Source organism: Scyliorhinus torazame, unplaced genomic scaffold (assembly GCF_047496885.1).
Source record: "Scyliorhinus torazame isolate Kashiwa2021f unplaced genomic scaffold, sScyTor2.1 scaffold_579, whole genome shotgun sequence".
Lineage (NCBI taxonomy): Eukaryota > Metazoa > Chordata > Chondrichthyes > Carcharhiniformes > Scyliorhinidae > Scyliorhinus > Scyliorhinus torazame.
In genome coordinates this window covers 19,682-41,487 of record NW_027308306.1, presented here as the reverse complement: position 1 = coordinate 41,487, position 21,806 = coordinate 19,682, and the positions used below count along the sequence as shown (strand labels likewise).

The window sequence follows — 21,806 nt, the reverse complement described above, 5'->3', positions numbered from 1 at the left end:
TCCCATGGTGGCGGCTCACCCCTCTGGAGGGTGGACCCCCTCCCCCACTCAGATGAGGGTGCCCCCAACTCCCCGCTGAGCACTACGGTGGCAAGCCCAGCGCCCCCGGGCTCTTTGCCTGTGAGCAAAGATGGCTACTCACCTCCTCGGCTCCCCGCAGAAGCCCTTCCGCTAGGTTCACGTTTTTCAAAAGGAGCACTAATCGGCGCCAGAGTGACCACTTGCTGGGGAGGCCGCTGAATGACAGGAGACCGTTGGATATGGGGAGGCTCCCATTAGTTGCATGGAAATAGGGCTTAAGTGGGGATAATTGGTTTCTCGCCACACCACGGCGAGATCCCGATTTTGCCTACGCGAGCAGGCCAGTTGCATCGCAAACTGTTTGGCACCTGGTGCGGTTCTCGTTTTCAGCCCCTCCCGCTATTCACCGGCTTCGTTTCCCTCGAGCGAGAGCGCACCGAGGCTGGAGAATCACGCTCTTACGGTAAGGAGCACGTGATTTAAAGGGGATTTAAAGGGGATTTGAGGAAAATCGTTTTCACCCAGAGGGTGGTGGGAATTTGGAACTCACTGCCTGCAAGGGTGGTAGAGGCGGGAACCCTCACAACATTTAAGATCTATTTAGATGATCACTTGAAATTCCACAGCATACAAGGCTCCAGACCAGGGAATGAAAAATGAGTTTAGAATAGATAGGTACTTGATGTTTGGCACAGACAAGATGGGCCGAAGGGCCTGTTTCTGTGCTGTAAAGCTCTCTGACGATGAGTCTTTACACCTTTCGCTCCACCTAGATTCTCATTGCCCTGATTGTGTTGTGTTTTTGTTTTTCCAGTGGAGACTGTGTTAGGGATAATGGGAACTACCATGGGGAGTTTCATCTGCTTCATCTGTCCATCTGTAATTCATGCAAAACTGCGGAAACATACATTCACAGGAAGTGTAAGTTTAACTTTATGACATGAAATGAAAAATGAATGAAAATTGCTTATTGTCACAAGTAGGCTTCAAATGAAGTTACTGTGAAAAGCCCCTAGTTGCCACATTCCGGCGCCTGTTCGGGGAGGCTGGCACAGAAATTGAACCGCGCTGCTTTGGTCTGCTTTAAAAGCCAGCTATTTAGCCCTGTGCTAAACCAGCCCCAACATTACATTATGTTCTAAACTCTAGCAGTGAAAGATGGTAATTTACTATTCCACATTCTGTGGTTACAAATTCCCCTTCACACCTCAATGGCCTTTAATCTTAAGGAACAGCCCGATGGGAATAAAGGGATAGACTTCCTTTGCTAGTGGGGCTGGGATGACTTCAACTCGGCGAGGCCTTTTGTGGTATTAAAATACTAAAAATCTGTATCCCGAACCCAAACTGTCGCCGTGCAGTTTTAATGGGAGGCAGGACAGGTGCTGGGCAACCAACCAGCTCACAGGAAGCAGGTTGCCAATTTAAATATTACGAGGCTGCATGTTTCATATTTAACCCCCATTTGGCCAGTCGAGATCTCCCACGCTCCGGGAGAACCAGTGGTTAGAGAGAAGTGATGATGTTGATCCAGGTGGTAGACGCCTTTCCGCTTACCTGCTGGATCCAGTCTATCTGCTTTACCATCTGCAACCAGACTCTACCTCCTACCCAGACCTCCCCCAACTCCAGCCACCTGGTTGGTTCCTGGCTTAGCACTCCGAATGGCCCTTACCCTGCAGCTTCCTGATTTTCCCAGGCTCCAAGACTCCAATCTCCCTCTTCCCTCCGGCCTCCCCAATCTACCCGGGTTCCCCTTCACTCCCCGACTGCGGCCTAGTGCTGAAGGCCTACCCACCTGACAGCCAGCAGCCTCTCCATCTGACTGTCAGCGGTCGGGTAATGGAGACAAAAAATGGTCAGCAGATTCTGCCGGTAAATCCAGGAAACCAGGGGGATATTGTACTATTGAGAAAAATCTCTCTCACGTTTGAAAGGCTGAATTCCAAGCTCCATTTTGAAACCTGTATTGTGGACAATATTGATGCAGTTAAAAGAGTCTCAACTGAAACCTGGTCTTGCAGCTTGTTCTGGGAGTTGGAATCCTCCTCCTACTTATCCGTGTTTCCAGTATCATTGATTTAAACGGAAAAAACTTCCATTTGCAAGTGGCTTTGAAATCCAGAGCGGCTGATGAATCAGGAAATGCAAAGCCAGAATATAGGAATAAAGGTGAGATCGTTGTTCAATTATTTTTTGAAAATATTTTATTAAATTTGTAACATTTTATACATGAAGAACAATCAAACAATAAAACATGCATCAACAACCTCAACAAACATATTAAAACAAAAACCCAGCCAACAATTGTATTCCCCCCCAACTTAACACCCCACTCAACAGCAAACAGGAATCAGATCCTTGAAATGCAATATAAACAGTCGGCACCTACTGTAATACCGTCAATCGCTCCCCTCACCATGAACTTGGCCTTCTTGAGGTACAAAAACTCCAGCAAGTCACCCAGCCATGCTGTAGCACTGGGTAGTGCCGCCTGCCTCCAACTCAGGAAAATCCACCGCCAACCCAACAACGAGGCAAAATCCAGAGCATCCGCCATCACCTCAGTCCTCAATCACGGCTGGTCTGACACCCCAAATACCGCAACTAATGGGCAGGGCTCCAAATCCACATCTAAAATTGCCGATATGGTCTTGAGAAAAGACCCCCAGAAACCCACCAATCTGGGGCAGGGCCAGAACATGTGTGCATGGTTCACAGGCCCTCTCGAGCACCGCTTACACTTACCCGCAACCCCTTCAAAAAACTCCTGGCCTTGGCGAGATGTGGCCTGAACACCACCTTGAGCTGTATCAAACTTAGCCTCGCGCATTCACCCTACAGAGAGACTCACTCCAAACCTCCTCCTCCAAAATGGGATCCAGCTCCTCCTCCTCCCACCGAATCTTCACCTCCTCCAGCGAAACGTCCTCTTCGCCCATGATTCGACCGTACAACCCAGACGCACCGCTCTCCTCCGACCCTGCACAGGACAGAATCTTTTGCAGCGAGGTGGAAGGCGGAACCCCCGGGAACGTTGAAAATCTTGCCGGTCCCAGTTACGGACCTGAAAGTACCTACACCGAACCATCCCACCGTGACCTGTCCCCTCCCTCAGCTCCTCCCTGTCAGCAAACTGACCCTCCAAAAATAGGCCTGGCCCCACCACTGGTGCAAAAACCACATTGAGTAACTGCCTCACGTTAGACGACAGCTTCCTGCTCCTCACAAGCCCATGCATCATCCAGCCCATGGGCAACAGGTCAAACTGCATTTGCAGCATCTTCCTGTGTGCCCAAAGCTCAGGCATGGGTCACTTGCACTCTCCCTATCCACAACTAGAATCTCATCCACCAGCTCCTGACACTCCTGTCTAGCCTCCCTATCCTAGTCTTGTACAAAATGACCTGTCTCAACAAACAAACAAAGAACAAAGAAATGTACAGCACAGGAACAGGCCCTTCGGCCCTCCAAGCCCGTGCCGACCATACTGCCCGACTAAACTACAATCTTCTACACTTCCTGGGTCCGTATCCCTCTATTCCCATCCTATTCATATATTTGTCAAGATGCCCCTTGAATGTCCCTATCGTCCCTGCTTCCACCGCCACCTCCGGTAGTGAGTTCCAGGCACCCACTACCCTCTGCGTAAAAAACTTGCCTCGTACATCTACTCTAAACCTTGCCCCTCTCACCTTAAACCTATGCCCCCTAGTAATTGACCCCTCTACCCTGGGGAAAAGCCTCTGACTATCCACTCTGTCTATGCCCCTCATAATTTTGTATACCTCTATCAGGTCGCCCCTCAACCTCCTTCGTTCCAGTGAGAACAAACCGAGTTTATTCAATCGCTCCTCATAGCTTATGCCCTCCATACCAGGCAACATTCTGGTAAATCTCTTCTGCACCCTCTCTAAAGCCTCCACATCCTTCTGGTAGTGTGGCGACCAGAATTGAACACTATACTCCAAGTGTGGCCTAACTAAGGTTCTATACAGCTGCAACATGACTTGCCAATTCTTATACTCAATGCCCCGGCCAATGAAGGCAAGCATGCCGTATGCCTTCTTGACTACCTTCTCCACCTGTGTTGCCCCTTTCAATGACCTGTGGACCTGTACTCCTAGATCTCTTTGACAGGTCTCCTGATCTCCACCTTTAAAACCTCCCTTAATATAGAAGGGGAGACCATCCTGTTCTCGTTCCATGCCACATAATCCATTATAGTCCTGGAAATCGTAACACAAAACCCGAGGTCAGCCAACAGACCCACATCCAATCTCCAGCCCCCATGCTATACCTAACCTGCCCCCGGCTTCAAATCTACCCAGTGCGGCCCATGGTCCGAAAATGGCCACCACCGAATATTCCACACTTTTTACCCCAGGGAGCAAAGACTTACCCATAACAAAGAAGTCAATAATTGAGTACACCTTGTGCACTGGCAAAAAAGATGAAAACTCCTACCCCCACCGCTCGGATCCACCCCTCCTGTCTCCTCCATGAACCCTGAAAGAGTCAGAGACCTTGGCCTGGAGCGATCTAACTTCAGATCCAAAACAAAGTTAAAATTCCCCCCTAAACTCAGCTGATGCATATCCAACTGCAGAATGGAAGCTAACTGCCATTTCATGAACTTAATGTCATCCCAATTTAGGGCATTCACCAACACCACCACCTTCCCTTCCAGCGTACCTGTAACTATCACATAACGACCCCCATGATTAGCCACCACCGACCAGCCTGAGAACGAAGCAGCTTGCTCACCAAAATCGCCAGCCCCCTTTGCCCTACTATCCTGAATGGAAAAACCTGGCTCACCCAAGCCGTCGGCAACCTGATCTGGTCCCGCAGCCGCAGGTGTGTATCCTGTAGGAACAGAACATCAGCCTTCAAACTTTTCAAATAGGAAAAGCCCTTGCCTTCTTCACAGGACACCCAAGCCCCACACATTCCAGGTGGTCAACCTTCTTGGGGGTCTCTCACCCCCGCCTCCCCTCAAGTCAGCCATCGAGAACGTGACTTAATGTTCCAGCCGAAATTCCCAGATTGCAGGCCCACCTAAAATGGCCACCAGCCCTACCCCAAAGGTGGAACAAAGAAAACACCCTGGACACTGTTAGCACTCCCCTGTCACCCCTCCCCCAAAGAGGCCCACAGACTGCCTGTCGTAACATTTCACCCCCACCACCATCCCCCCACCACATGAACAACAGCTAGGTCCATTGCAACCCATCCAAACAGGCCCATCAGATTGCAGCCTCTCCCCCACACCACTCCTGTTCACTAGCCTCTCCTCTCCTCATTGCTAGCAAAGTGACCCTCAGCCAGGCCCCTCCTCCAACAGCTGTTCAAAACCAACATCTTTTCCGGCCCACACTCCCCAACAACACCTAAACCCTGCCACCATTAACGAAGCTCTTCCCCTTCCAGAACAAACTGAACAATTCCCATATTTTTATTAAAGCCCCCGTCCCCCCGACAAAGCCCCAAAACAGATAACACCCAAAAGCAGAAAGGCATAAGTACACAGAGTTCCAAACAGTCCTCCTCACAGTGGCCCATCCTCTTCTCTCTGATGAAAGCCTCTGCCTGCTCTGGTATATTGAAAAAGTGATCTTTTGGGTCCATGGGGACCCGCAATCTCACCAGGTACACCACCCCAAATCGCATGCCTTTGCTGTAGAAAATAGCCTTTACCTTGTTGAAGGCCGCATGCCTCTTCGTTAGCTCAGTCCCAATGTCCTGATAAAACTGCACCATGTGTCCATCCCAGTCGCCCACTCCAGGACCCTCTCCTTCTGATGGAAAATATGAAATTGGATAATCACCACCCTCAGTGGTTCAGTTGGCCTTGGCTTTTACCTGATCGCCCAGTGAGCTGTGTCCAATTCCGGAGGGAAAAACAGCTCATCCCCGCCCACCAACTGAGCAAACATCTCCAAAACGTACTGGGTCAGCTTCGAGCCCTCCAAACTGGGTAAGGATGACAGCCCCACCAATCTGAGGTTTAACTGTCTTGACCTGTCAGATCGTCCACCTTCAGCCTCAGGCCTTTGTTGTTATCCGATACCATCAGCAACTCAGCCTTCAATGAGGCAAGCCAATCCTTGTGCTGCGTCAAGGCCTCCTCAACCCCCTTCAATGTCTCATCCTGCACTTTAACCACGTTCGAGGGCTTCACCAGCTGCTCCCAAATTGGGCCCAAAGCTTCCTCAACAGTGGCTGTAAAGGATTCCTTTACCTCCTTGCCCTGCCGATCGAACTGCCAATCCATTTGCTTGGCAAATGTCTCCAGCTCCGACACCATCACTACCGCCAACATGTCTAAAGTAATGGGTGTGGCGGCCATCTTCCCTCCTTCACCTTCCGTCAATGGGCTACCCACGACCATAGCCTTTCCCAATCTATTAAACATCTGCAGTTCCATTTAATGTTTCCAGATGGGACATTCAGCCTTTGTTTAACAGCTGGGGAAGATGTTGCAGGACAGATAAATGGTATATGTGATTGAGGTTGAGTCGCCCCTGTTCACCCATCATTGGTGCAGAGATGCAGGTGGTTTTTCAAGAAAGGGAGACAAGGCGTTAGTTCTTTTGTTTTCGTTCTTGGCGTGCCGTTGGTGCCCATCCCTAATTGCCCTTGAACTGAGAGGCTTACTAGGCCATTTCAGTGGTGGGGGGGAGCAAATAAGAGTCAACCGCATCGCTGTGTGAATCTGGAGTCACATGTGGCCAAACTGGTTAAGGATGACAGATTACCTTCCCGGAACATTAGTCAACCAGATGGATTTTTTCAACAATTGGCAATGGTTTCTGTAATGTTCTTTGATTGAGCTGATGTGAACAAAGAACATTAGACTTGTTTTATAAAAAAGCTATTTATTACTAATACATTAACGAATAACTAAAATGTCTAAGGTGAATACAGTCTATCACTGACTTATTCTAAGATACAGCAGAGTTACTTTAAACTGCGACAGCTAACAACTCCTGACAAACACCTTCTGAAGCAACACATGGTGCATCCCAGGTCCTGGGACTCCGTGCTCGCCCCACCTGCTGGTCGGATGGTAGAACTACAACAATAAAATGGAAAATTTATAATACACATGCAGATCATAGAATTTACAGGGATGATGAACTACTCATATTATATACAGGTGATAGTCTACCTTACATCACAGTTTCATGGTCATCATTTAATTCCAGATTTTTATTTAACTCAAATTTCACCATCCACCATGGTCAGATTTGAACCTGGGACCCCAGAGCATTACCCTTGGTCTCTGAATTACCAGTCCAGTGAAAAAACCACTACGCCACCGCCTCCCCAGTTAAGATTTAGTCTCCATTACATGAACTACATTACATTACCACAGTACATAAACAATGACAAGTCACTGGGAATAGGTTCCTCAGTTGGAACTTGCTCAAGCAATTTGGAGCAAGTCACAAGCAAGGCCAAAGGCCAAGAGTAATATTTTGCCCATTTGGATGGCAGGTGTTTAGTTTAATGGGGCAGTTATCCAGAGTAGAGGAATCGAACATTTACCACCTACTTCAAGGGTAGCCCAGTGATGCACGATCAATGACCACTGAAGCGAGGTTTTAGTCCAACTGAAGGCTTTAATAAGCTAGATGTTTCCCCCAGCAGCTCAGGTACAGAATGAAGGCTGCTGGGGCGGCACTGGTTTATATACCCCGCCTAGCAGGGCAGAGCTATCATACATTCTAACCAATAGAAAGCATACGGTTTCCACCAATGGTGCTTTAGCCTATCAGACACCGTAATACCTACAATACCACATTCACCCCCTGTTAAAATGAGTCCGGCGGGGGTGGTGGCCTGAAACTACAAAACATGGCAACGTGGTATAATTAGTTATGGAGGTACCGTAATACCTCCGTCCAGTGTTGAGTAACTATTTACAATTCTGATAGCTATGTACATTTGATGGTTTATATTTACAGTTTACAATTAAAATGAAGCAATCAGTCGATCGGGGGCCCTGGTCGTCCTCTGTGATCGTCGGAGCTTCGGTGGTGACTCCGGTGGAGGCTCGGGCGTCTGTGACTCCGGGAGCGTGGCTTCGATCTCCATGGCAGCTTCGGCACCCCTAGACGGCACTGGTGGGGAAAATGGTTGACCTGGGAAGGGAGCGCCTGCGGGGGGCATCGGTGGGTGGGGGGGGGGCCTAGATGGGGCCGACGGAAGGACCGATCCTCCTGTAAGGTGCTGCGGTGGAGGGGAGGGTGGGACTGGTGGCTGGGATGTGCGTGGGGTTCCGGCGGGCGCCAGGTCCCGTAGGGAGACCGTCTGTCGGCCGTCGGGGTACGCCACGTAGGCGTACTGGGGGTTAGCATGGAGCAGATGGACCCTCTCGACCAACGGGTCCGACTTGTGCGCCCACACTTGTTTTCGGAGCAGGATGGGTCCGGGTGCTGCCAGCCAGGTCGGGAGCGAGGTCCCAGAGGAGGACTTCCTAGGGAAGACAAGAAGGCGTTCGTGAGGTGTCTGATTGATGGTCGTACAAAGCAGTGACCAGATGGAGTGGAGGGCATCCGGGAGGACGTCTTGCCAACGGGAGACTGGGAGGTTCCTGGACCGTAGGGCCAGTAGGATGGTCTTCCAGACCGTTCCATTCTCCCTCGCTACCTGTCCGTTACCCCGGGGGTTGTAACTGGTCGTCCTGCTCGAGGCGATGCCCTTGTTGAGCAGGAATTGACGCAGTTCGTCGCTCATAAAGGAGGACCCCCTATCACTGTGTGTGTAAGCGGGGAACCTGAACAGTGCAAAGATGCTATGGAGGGCCTTGATGACGGTGGTTACGGTCATGTCGGGGCAGGGGATGGCAAATGGGAACCGGGAGTACTCGTCAATCACGTTCAGGAAGTACGTGTTGCGGTCGGTGGAGGGGAGGGGGCCTTTGAAGTCCATGCTGAGGCGTTCAAAGGGACGGGAAGCCTTTATCAGGTGCGCTTTCTCTGGTCGGTAGTAGTGCGGTTTGCACTCCGCGCAGATTTAGCAGTCCCTGGTGGCTGTCCTGACCTCCTCGATAGAGTAGGGCATTTGCCTCGAAGGCAGTGTATTTGTGGGGAGCTGGTGGTAGGCGGACTTGAGATCCACTGTGGAGAAGACCTTATAATGCGCGATCCTGTTTACCAGGTCGGATATGCGGGGGAGAATATACGCATCCAGCTGCGTAAAGCTGTTGATGGTTTGACTGTAGTCGATGACCATCCTATGCTTCTCCCCGGTCTTTACCACCACTACTTGAGCTCCCCAGGGGCTGTTACTGGCTTCAATGACCCCTTCCCTCAGTAGCCTTTGGTCCTCTGACCTAATAAAGATCCGGTCCTGGGCACTGTAGCGTCTGCTCCTGGTGGCGACGGGTTTGCAATCCGGGGTGAGGTTTGCAAACAGGGAAGGCGGGTCGACCGTAAGGGTCGCGAGGCCGTAGACAGTAAGGGGGGGTATAGGGCCGCCGAATTTGAAGGTCAGACTTTGAAGGTTACACTGGAAGTCTAAACTCAGGAGAGCAGCCGCGCAGAGGTGGGGAAGGACGTAGAGCCGGTAATTTTTGAACTCCCTTCCCTGGACTGTGAGGTTTGCTACACAAAACCCCTTTATCTCCACTGAGTGTGAACCGGAAGCCAGGGAGAGTTTTTGATTGATGTGGTGGATGAGGAGAGAACAGCGTCTTACCGTGTCAGGGTGTATGAAGCTCTCCGTGCTCCCAGAGTCGATTACGCAGGACGTCTCGTGCCCGTTGATGAACACGGTCGTCGTAGCAGTTGAGAGTGTTCGAGGCCGAGACTGATCCAGAGTCACCGAGGCTAATCGCAGCAGTTGAGAGTTCTCTTCGGGCAGTGCGTGGTCAACCGAGTTGGGGTCCTGGGGGTTCATCCAAGATGGCGGCTCCCATTGGTCACACATGGCTGGGGGTGCACAAAATGGTGGCGCCCATCTCTCCAACGTGGCGTCCGCGGAACAAGATGGCGGCGCCCGGGGTGCACACATGGCCCTGGAATATGAAGATGGCGGTGCCCGCACAGGGCCCGTGGAGAAGTTTCACCCTCTCAAATTTAATAAACCCCGCCATATCGTTGATCCAGGATTCCACGCTTGGGGGTCGCGCATCCTTCCACTGAAGAAGAATCCTTCGCCGGGCTACCAGGGACGCAAAGGCTAGAATACCGGCCTCTTTCGCCTCCTGCACTCCCGGCCCCTCTGCAACCCCAAATATTGCGAGCCCCCAGCCCGGCTTGACCCTGGATCCTACCACCCCCGACACTGTCCTCGCTACGCCCTTCCAAAATTCCTCCAGCGCTGGGCCTGCCCAGAACATATGGGTGCGATTTGCTGGGCTCCCTGAGCACCTAACACACATGTCCTGTCCCCCAAAGAACCGGCTCATCCTTGTCCCGGTCATGTGTGCCCTGTGCAGCACCTTAAACTGTATGAGGCTGAGCCTCGCGCACGAAGAGGAAGAGTTCACCCTCCCTAGGGCATCTGCCCACGTCCCCTCTTCGATCTCCTCTCCCAACTCCTCCTCCCACTTACCTTTCAACTCCACCACCGAGGAGGCCTCCTCCTCCTCCTGCATCACCTGGTAAGTTTCCGAGATCTTCCCCACTCCCACCCCCCCCCCCCCCCCGAGAGCACCCAGTCCTGTACTGTGTGTGGCAGTAGCCGCGGGAATTCCACCACCTGCCGCCTGGCAAACGCCCATACCTGTAAATATCTGAAGGTTTCCCCGGGGGTGCCCATACTTCTCCTCCCGTTCACCCAGGCTCGTGAACTTCCCGTCCACAAACAGGTCCCCCAACCTTCTTATCCCTGCCCTGTGCCACCCCGAAAACCCTCCATCTATTCTCCCTGGGACAAACCGGTGGTTCCCCCGTATTGGGGTCCACACCGAGGCCCCAAATTTCCCCCCTGTGCCGCCTCCACTACCCCCAGATTTTGAGGGTAGCCGCCACCACCGGGCTCGTGGTATACCTCAATGGAGGGAGCGGCAGCGGCGCCGTTGCCAGCGCCTCCAGACTCATACCCTCACAAGACGCCGTCTCCAGCCTCTTCCATGCAGCCCCCTCCACCTCCATCACCCACTTGCGCACCATCGCCGCATTGGCAGCCCAGTAGTACCCACAGAGGTTGGGCAGTGCCAGCCGCCCCCCCATCCCTACTCCGCTCCAGGAACACCCTTCTCACCCTCAGAGTCCCTCGCGCCCACACAAACCCCGTTATGCTCCTGTTGACCCGCCTAAAGAAGGCCTTTGGGATAAGAATGGGGAGGCACTGGAACAGGAACAAAAACCTTGGGAACACCGTCATCTTAACTGACTGCACCCTACCCGCCAGGGACAGCGGCAACGCGTCCCACCTCTTGAACTCCTCCTCCATTTGCTCCACCAGCCTCATGAAATTAAGTCTATGCAGGGCCCCCCTGCTCCTGGCCACCTGGACCCCCAAATACCTGAAGCTCCTCTCCGCCCTTTTTAGTGGGAGCTCGCCAATCCCCCTCTCCTGGTCCCCTGGGTGAACCTCGAACAACTCGCTCTTCCCCATGTTGAGCTTGTACCCTGAGAAATCCCAGAACTCCCTGAGGATCCTCATTACCTCCGGCATTCCCCCCACCGGGTCCGCCACGTATAGCAGCAAGTCGTCCGCATAGAGCGACACCCTATGCTCCTCCCCGCCCCGCACCAGCCCCCTCCAGTTCCTCGACTCCCTCAGTGCCATAGCCAGGGGTTCAATCGCCAGTGCAAAGAGCAGGGGGGACAGGGGACACCCCTGCCTCGTCCCTCGATGCAACCGAAAGTATTCAGACCCCCTCTTATTCATGGCCACACTCGCCATCGGGACCTCGTACAACAACCTAACCCACCTGACAAACCCCTCCCCAAACCCGAATCTCTTCAGCACCTCCCACAAGTACCCCCACTCTACCCTATCGAAGGCCTTCTCAGCGTCCACCGCCACCACTATCACCGCCTCCCCCTCCCTCGCCGGCATCATAATAACGTTCAGGAGCCTCCACACATTCGCGTTCAACTGCCTCCCCTTCACGAATCCCGCCTGGTCTTCGTGGATCACCTGCGGCACGCAATCCTCAATTCTCGTGGCTAAGACCTTCGCCAGCACCTTGGCATCTACATTTAGCAACGAAATCGGTCTGTAAGACCCACACTGCAGGGGATCCTTGTCCCGCTTCAGGATCAAGGAGATCAGTGCCTGTGACATAGTCGGGGGCAAAGCCCCCCCCTCCCTTGCCTCATTGAAGGTCCTAACCAGCAACGGGCCCAACAGGTCCACATATTTCTTGTAGAATTCGTCCGGGAAACAGTCCGGCCCCGGTGCCTTCCCCGCCTGCATGCTTCCTATCCCTTTGGTCAGCTCCTCCAGCCCAATCGGGGCCCCCAATCACACCACCAGTCCCTCCTCCACCTTCGGAAACCTCACATGGTCCAGGAAGCGGTCCATCCCTCCCTCCTCCCGTGGGGGCTCGGACCGATACAATTCATCATAAGAGTCCCTGAAGACCCCATTGATGTCAACCCCACTCCATACCACACTCCCTCCCCTGTCCTTAACTCCCCCGATCTCCCTAGCTGCATCCCGCTTCCGAAGCTGATGCACCAGCATCCGACTTGCCTTTTTCCCGGACGAATTCTACAAGAAATATGTGGACCTGTTGGGCCCTCACTGCACCTCCGCCTTCCTGGTGGTCAACAGGTCGAATTCGGCCTGGAGGCTTCGCCTCTTCCTCAACAGTCCCTCCTCCGGCACCTCCGCATACCTCCTGTCTACCCTCGCCATCTCCCCCACCAGCCTCTCTCTCTCCCTCTGCTCTCTCCTCTCCTTGTGGGCCCTAATGGAGATCAGCTCTCCCCTAACCACCGCCTTCAGCGCCTCCCATACCATCCCCATTCGGACCTCCCCGTTATCGTTGGCCTCCAGGTATCTCTCTATGCTTCCTCGGACCTGCTCATTCACCTCCTCGTCCGCCAACAGCCCCACCTCCAAGCGCCACAACGGGCGCTGGTCCCTCTCCTCCCCCAGCCCTTGGTCTACCCAATGCGGGGCGTGATCCGAAATGGCTATCGCCGAGTACTCGGTATCCTCTACTCTCGCTATCAGCGCCCTGCTCATAATAAAAAAGTCGATCCGGGAATAAGTTTTATGAACATGCAAGAAGAATGAAAATTCCCTAGCCCCCGGCCTTGCAAATCTCCAAGGGTCCACCCCTCCCATCTGGTCCATAAACCCCCTCAGCACCTTAGCCGCCGCCGGCTTCCTACCCGTCCTAGACCTGGAGCAATCCAGTGCCGGATCAAACACCATGTTAAAGTCCCCCCCCCCATTATCAGGCCCCCCACTTCCAAGTCCGGGATCTGACCCAACATACGCCGCATAAAACCCGCATCGTCCCAGTTCGGGGCGAACACGTTGACCAGCACCACCCTCTCCCCTTGCAGCTTATCACTTACCATTACGTACCTGCCGCCATTGTCTGTCACAATGCTCGACGCCTCGAACAACACCTCTTTCCCACCAAGATCACCACCCCCCGATTTTTGGCATCCAACCCTGAGTGCAACACCTGACCTACCCACCCCTTCCTCAATCTTACCTGGTCTGCCACCTTCAGGTGTGTCTCCTGGAGCATGACCACATCCACCTTCAGCCGCTTCAGGTGCGCGAACACCCAGTCACGCTTGACCGGCCCGTTCAGTCCCCTTACATTGAGGTTATTAGCCGGATCGGGGGGCTACCCACCCCCCTCCCTCGGCGACTAGCCATAACCCCTCCTTGGCCAGCCACGCGCGCGCGCCCCACGCCCGGCCCGTTCCCCACGGCGGCAGACCCCTGTCCCAACCCCCTCTCCTCGCTCCAGCTCCCCCTTGACCATAGCAGCAGCAACCCGGTGCCCCCCCACCCACCCCCCATCCCCCACCCTCCTCCCAGCTAGGACCCCTCCTAGCCACTTTGCTCCCACCATTGCACTCCCGCAAGTCAGCTGACTCCTGCTGACCCCGGCTACTCCCGCCTCTCCTTCGACTCCTCCCATTGTGGGACATACCCTCCTCCTCCATTACCCTTCAGCAGGCTCTCCGCCTCCCTCTTCCATCCCAAGCGCGGGAAACAACCCTCGCTTCCCTGCCCCCGGCCCCGCCCCCTCCAGCCTTCAGCGTGGGAAATAGCCCACGGTTTCCACCTGCCCGGTCCCGCCACCTCTGTCGCCGCTCATTTTACAGGCCCAGTCCCCTCACCCCCGACTCGGGCCTCCCCCTCCCCCGCGGGGCCCCATCCCCCCTACCTGCCATCCACCCCTACTCCATTTACTTACCCCCCTCCAAGAGCCCACCCGACAGACCCAACCAAAACAGTGCCCAACCCACCCTAACCACCCACACCGAACCAAAAAGAAACAAGAGCAAAGAACCCCCCCCTCAAAATGTAACACCCCAACAACAATCCCGACCACCCATCCCGACCCTCAGTTTGTGTCCAGCTTCCCGGCCTGAACAAAGGCCCACGCCACCTCCGGGGACTCAAAATAATGGTGCCGGTCCTTGTAGGTGACCCACAGTCGCGCCGGCTGCAGCATGCCAAACTTCACCCCCTTCCTGTGCAGCACCGCCTTCGCCCGGTTGTACCCGGCCCTCTTCTTCGCCACCTCCGCACTCCAGTCCTGATATATGCGAACCTCCGCGTTCTCCCACCTGCAGCTCCTCTCTCTCTTGGCCCATCTGAGCACACACTCCCGATCAGCGAACCGATGAAACCGCACCAGCACCGCCCGCGGAGGCTCGTTAGCCTTGGGCCTCCTCACCAGCATTCTATGAGCCCCTTCCAGCTCCAGGGGCCCCTGGAAGGACCCCGCTCCCATCACCGAGTTCAGCATGGTGACCACATAGGCCCCTACGTCCGGCCCCTCCAGCCCCTCCGGGAGGCCCAGAATCCGCAAATTCTTCTGCCTCGACCGATTGTCCATCTCCTCGAACCATTCTTGCCAATTTTTGTGGAGCGCCTCGTGCGCCTCCACCTTTACCGCTAGGTCCAAGATCTCGTCCTCGTTGTCGGAGACCTTTTGTCGGACCTCGCGAATCGCCACCCCCTGGGTCGTCTGGGTCTCCAGCAGCTTGTCGATAGAAGCCTTCATCGGCTCCAGCAGGTCCGCTTTAATCTCCCTGAAGCAGCGCTGGATACCCTCCTGTTGCTCCTGCGCCCACTGCATACACGCTGCCTGGTCCCCGCTCGCCGCCATTTTGCTCTTCTTCCCTCGCACCTTCTTTGGGTTCACCACCACTTTTTTAGTCGCCCCGCCCCGGTCCAAGTCATACACTATCAGGGAACTACTGCAATCACACCGGGAAACGTCGAAAAAATGCCATTGGGGGCTCTGAAAATAGCCCAAAAGTCCGTTTTTAGCGGGAGCTGCTGAATGTGCGACTTAGCTCCGCATAGCCGCAACCGAAAGTCTGGGGGTGTCCTTTTCTAACAGACGCTGGCGGATTTGTGAAGATAGCATACCTGCCACGAAAGCGTCCCGGACTAAGAGTTCCGTGTGTTCGCTCGCCGAAACCTGCGGGCAGCTGCAGCTTCTTCCCAGCACCAGGAGTGCACGGTAGAATTCCTCCAGCGATTCCCCAGGGGTTTGTCGCCTTGTTGCAAGAAGGTGCCGGGCGTAGACCTGGTTTACCGGGCGAATATAGTGTCCTTTTAGCAGCTCGATTGCTGTATCAAAGTCTTCCGCTTCCTCGATGAGGATGTAAATCTCCGGGCTTACCCTTGAGTGCAGGACGTGCAGTTTCTGCTCTCCTGTGGGTGCGTTTTCGGCCGTCCCGAGATACCCTTTAAAGCACGCCAGCCAGTGCTTAAAGATTGCCGTTGAGTTCGCCGCGTGGGGGCTAAGTTGCAGACACTCAGGCTTGATTCGGAGCTCCACCTTTCTTCTTAAAAAAACTAGCTTATTAAATTGATGCACCATCAATGACCACTAAAGCGAGGTTGTAGTCCAACTGAAGGCTTTAATAAGCTAGAGTTTCCCCCAGCAGCTCAGGTACAGAATGAAGGTTGCTGGGGCGGCACTGGTTCTTATACCCCGCCTAGCAGGGCGGAGCTATCATACATTCTAACCAATAGAAAGCATACAGTTTCCACCAATGGTGCTGTAGCCTATCAGGTACCGTAATACCTATAATACCACACCCAGGTCATGTGTTTGAAAATGAGAATGTAAAACGTGCATTCTCCAACAACAGGCCGAGTGCACTTCAGTCATTAGGTGTTGAGCGAACTTAGAAAGCTTTGTGCCCAACACTGCCCCTTTCTTTCCAAGTCTTTTCCAAAACACCCAGTCAACAGTTTGTCATATATCCTGTCCTTACTACACTTTAGCTTTGTCGTCTTAGCCCTTCACCTATAGTTTTCCCCAAAATTATCAAAGGTATAGGAGCCATACACATGACTTGTTATCCATATGTTTATTCAGGTTGTGGTAGATTGTTGGACTATGGTGGAGAAATTGCATTAATCCTTATCTCCACTTTAAATCTGATGCTGTAAATGGTAGGAGACTCAAACAGAGATGAAATGATGGTATGGACTGACAGGGCCTAATGGCCTGTTTCCATTCCACATAGCTTTTGTGATTAATATTTACTTAAAGTATAATCATGATAAGTTGCCATTGACACTCTCGGATACTGGTGTACAGTTTCACAGTCAGTCAGCACCCACAGATACTGGGGTACAGACCCTCAGATTCTGAGATACAGTTCCACAGTCATTCACATCCACAGATACTGGTGTACAGTTTCACAGTCATCAACATCCACGGATACTGGAGTACAGTTTCTTAGTCAATCAGCAACCACAGATACTGGGGTACAGTTTCATTGTCAATCAGCACCCACAGATACTGGGGTACAGTTTCACAGTCATCAGCATCCACGGATACTGGAGTACAGTTTCTTAATCAATCAGCATCCACAGATACTGGGGTACAGTTTCATAGTCAATCAGCACCCACAGATACTGGGGTACAGTTTCATAGTCAATCAGCACCCACAGATACTGGGGTACAGTTTCATAGTCAATCAACACCCACAGATATTGGGGTACAGTTTCACAGTCAGTCAGCACCCATAGATACTGAGGTACAGTTTCACAATCATCGACATCCACGGATACTGGAGTACAGTTTCACAGTCAATCAGCACCCACAGATAGTGGGGTACAGTTTCATAGTCAATCAGCACCCACAGATACTGGGGTACAGTTTCATAGTCAATCAGCACCCACAGATACTGGAGTACAGTTTCATAGTCAATCAACACCCACAGATATTGGGGTACAGTTTCACAGTCAGTCAGCACCCATAGATACTGAGGTACAGTTTCACAATCATCGACATCCACGGATACTGGAGTACAGTTTCACAGTCAATCAGCACCCACAGATAGTGGGGTACAGTTTCATAGTCAATCAGCACCCACAGATACTGGGGTACAGTTTCACTATCACTGTCACTGTCATTAGGGCAGCACGGTAGCATAGTGGATAGCACAATTGCTTCACAGCTCCAGGGTCCCAGGTTCGATTCCGGCTTGGGTCACTGTCTGTGCGGAGTCTGCACGTCCTCCCCGTGTGTGCGTGGGTTTCCTCCGGGTGCTCCGGTTTCCTCCCACAGTCCAAAGATGTGCAGGTTAGGTGGATTGGCCATGCTAAATTGCCCTTAGTGACCAAAATTGCCCTTTGTGTTGGGTGGGGTTACTGGATTATGGGGATAGGGTGGAGGTGTGAGCTTGGGTAGGGTGCTCTTTCCAAGAGCCGGTGCAGACTCGATGGGCCGAATGGCCTCCTTTACAATTTACAGTGTATGTATGTATGACACACACAGATACTGGGATACAGTTTCACTGTCATTGACACACTCAGATACTGGGGTACTATTCCGCAATGACGCCCACACTCCTGTACTGGGGGTTGTTTTTTTGTTATTTTATGCAACGTTAGGCCAGCATTTATTTTCCAGCACTAATTTCCCCTAGACAAATTTATCACCTTCTTGAATTGCTGCAGTCATGTAGGTACACACACAGTGCTGGATTTCAGTTAGGAAGGAACGACAGAACCATAATTCAGTGTAGCTTGAAAATTCATTCTGTGCAGTCCAACAAAGAAGGCTTAGGAATGTGGGGCACATGACAACAAGGGTGGCTGGGCTATCCTTCCCCTGGAACCTGCTCCACACTTTTTAATTAAATCATGTAGGGAGGCTGGTTTAGCTCAGTTGGCTGACCAGCTGGTTTGTGATGCAGAGCGAGGCCAGCAGTGCGGGTTATTCATGAAGGCCCCGCCTTCTCACCTCACCCTCGCCTGAGGTGCGGTGATCCTCAGGCTAAATCACCACCAGTCAGCTCTCCACCACAAAGGGGAAAGCAGCCAATGGTCATCTGGGACTAGGGCGACTTTACTTACTTTAATGTTCCAGTTCTGTGTCTTAACTCCAGCTACCTCCCTTGGTTCCCTAACCCTAAATAAATCTCTGCCCTAGTTCAGTAAAAGCGTATCAACCTCCGTTTTGACATTTTGTGTGAATTGATCTGTAGCTACAACAGCTTACGAGGTTCCAGATTGTCACCCTTTGAATGGAGAAGTGCTTTCTGACAGTCCTTCTGAGCGATCTAATTAGTCGAGATTTCACTGAGCAAGATAGCTGTGAAAATACACTAACCTTGATTTATATCCCCACATGCCCCACCCCCTCTCACAGATCCAGTCTTACCAGGATTGATGAGGAATGGTGGAGAGAAACAGTTTAAACGACAAGGCCGAGGACTTATCACCAGGCCTGGTGAAGCCAATGCAAAATCTGTTGTCACCAGAGAAACCGATGGCAGTGAAGAAGCTGTCAAACACCGAGAGGCTGGGACCAGCATGGAGGAAAGATTAAAGGAACTGAAAGAAAGGGAAAGGAGAAAAGCACTAAAGATTTTATCAGAAATCAGGCAAAAGGCAAAACGATCAAACCCACCAGGAAGAACACACGCACAGGAATGGTCCTCGCCTGACACTGTACCAGCCGACAGGCTGAAAAGGAACCAACAGATTGGAACTTAAATGTACAGTTCCGTTTATTTTTTGATTTAGCATTACCAGACTGTGGAAAGGTGGGAAGTGTTCGGGAAAGGAGGGAAGCACAACGTCTCAGCTTGTTCTTTGCCTTCTATACTATCAAGCTAAAGTTGATTGGGAACTGCTGGAAATAAGACCTAATTCTTGAAAGTTCCACTGTACCTTTTTTCCTAATTGTCTTTGATTGGAAGTTCTCCAAGTACACCGTTCCCCAAGAACAGAATAGAGGCCATCACTGACAGTGCGCAGGTCTCCAAGAAAGAGATTTGCCATCCCTGATCTTGACTACCGCAGCAACATGTCCGTCCAACTCAGTGTAATGTCCTTTATGGATGTGTAATTTATTTGAACAAAAGCTTTTGGATGACCGTCTGGAGCAAGTGCCAAGTTTTACTCACGGGAGACCTGCGATCTGCTTCCTTTCTGTGAGCATATTAACCTGGATTTTCTGACTGCATTTCCCACGGGCATTTGCAAAACGCGAATCAGAAAATAAGAGCTACAATCATTTAATTCAGCTACATAGCATCTGTTTTTCGAGTGCTAACCAGCCCACTGACCCCCCCCCCCCCCCCTCCCCCCTCTGCTCCCGAGGGCAGAACATATTTCGGGTCACCTCCCATATTGAGACAGCCCCTTGCACTGGCTGCTGGAGAGCACACCGGCCACATTTAAAGTGGTAAATAAAAATTGATTGAAATGAGCAGCATTGACCCACCTCTCACTTTTTAAACTCGGTTTGTGGTGGAGGCAGGTTCAATCGACGCATTCTAGAGGGCATGGGATAATTATTTGAATAGAAACAATATGCGGGGGTATAGGAAAAGGCGGAAAATGGCACTAAGTCAAAGTGCTCATTTGGAGAACCCCGTAAAAATTCTGTACCTTACTTGCCACATGCCGAATTCGCATTGCACAACATATCACTCTTCGGTAAGAAGAACTTCCATTCTTGCCTGAATGTGGAGCCGGCAGAGCGGACGTGTTGATCTACATTGGCTCTCTGTCCCCACCATCACCTCAGTTTTAAAATTCTCATCCTCCTGTTCAATTCCTTCCATGGCCTCACTGCTCCCTACCTCTGTAACCTCCTCCAGCCCCAAAAACCCTTTGTGATCTCTGGGTTCTATCAATTCTGGCCTTTGTGCATCCCAGGCTTCCTTTTCGCCACCAGGGAGGCTGTGCCTTCAGCCATCTAGATCTAAACCCTGACATTACCTCCCTAAACCTCTCCACCTCTATAAACCTCTCTCTTCCTTTCAAACAGGCCACATATCCTAATGGTTTGAATGTCAGTTGTTTTTGCCTGTTAATGCTCTGTGATGCACCTCGGGACATTTTGCTATGTTAAAGTACTGAAGAATCATTGTGAATCTGTTGAAAAGTAAACTTTGGAGCAATAGCTGGGGCTGGATTCCCAACAGTGGGGAAAGGTGCAGCGCATGGGTCACGCAGGAGGGATACCCAAACTCAGCACAGCCATTTGAACTTAACACTAAGTTCAAACTGTCCCCATTTTGGCTGCTGCAAGGATCTTAACCCTCAGTTTGGGAGTCATAAATTTATGGAGTAAACATAAACACTATTGCAGGGGAGATTAGGTCTGAAGTGTCAAGATTTGAAGTCTTTTAAACCTTCCAATCTTTAAGCATGATGAACAAGGCTTAAATTATCATTAAGAGTTAAAAAGTAGTAAAAACTTTTAGCTCTTGATTAATAGGCTGTCTAGTGTAGGTTAGAACAAGCATTCCCATCTGGTCATGTGGCTTCAAAATAATTCTTTGTTAGCATTTCTCCAAGGGCTCGATATCATTTTGGATGTTTGGCTGATTTTCAAAATCCACAATTAACTTTGCAGTTTGACTGACAGTTTGACTGACAGTTTAAAGGGGTTATTAAAGGATTAGTTGTCTATGATGTGGGGTCTGAATAGAAATTTGTTTGCTTTTTAAAGAAATAAATCAGTTGAGGCAATTGGAACCCTAGCAAAACTGGAGTCATTGGTTAGAGTCATACCTAGCATGAATGAAAATGGTTTTGTTGGAGGTCAGTCGTCTCAGTTCCGGGACATCATGACAGGAGTTCCTCAGGGTAGTGTCCGAGGCCCAACCATCTTCAGCTGCTTCAATGACCTTCCTTCCAACATAAGGTCAGATGTGGGTATGTTTGTAATGATTGGACAATGCTCAGCACCACTCATGACTCCTCAGACACTGAAGCAGTTCACGTGCAAATGCAGCAAGACCTGGACAATATCCACACTTGGGCTGACAAGTAATAAGTAACATTCACGCCACAGAAGTGCCAGGCAATGACCATCTCCAATAAGAGTGAATGAAATCATTGCACCTTGACATTCAATGGCATTACCATCACTGAATCCCCCACTATCAACATCCTAGGGGTTACCAATGATCAGTAACTGAACTAGACTGGCCATATAAATACTGTGGCTACAAGACAGATCAGAGGCGAGGAATCCTGTGACAAGTAACTCACCTCCTGACTCCTCAAAGCCTGCCCACTACCTACAAGTCACAAGTTTGGAGTGTGATGGAACACTCTCCACTTGCCTGGATGAGTGCAGCTCTAACAACACTCAAGAAGATCAACACCATCCAGGGCAAAGCAAC

The 21,806-nt window shown here is 51.6% G+C and overlaps 1 protein-coding gene across 1 annotated transcript in view; it reads left to right on the top strand.

Annotated features, from left to right (window-relative positions):
- Positions 1-21,153, top strand: part of LOC140406521 (putative sodium-coupled neutral amino acid transporter 10) — a 108,337-nt gene extending 87,184 nt beyond the window's left edge. Inside the window, exons 10-12 of the mRNA XM_072494524.1 lie at positions 836-942; positions 2,046-2,193; positions 18,812-21,153. Coding sequence (XP_072350625.1) covers positions 836-942; positions 2,046-2,193; positions 18,812-19,158 — 602 coding nt within the window. The 3' untranslated portion in view covers positions 19,159-21,153. The remainder of the gene's footprint in view (positions 1-835; positions 943-2,045; positions 2,194-18,811) is intronic.
- Positions 21,154-21,806: the final 653 nt, after the last annotated feature.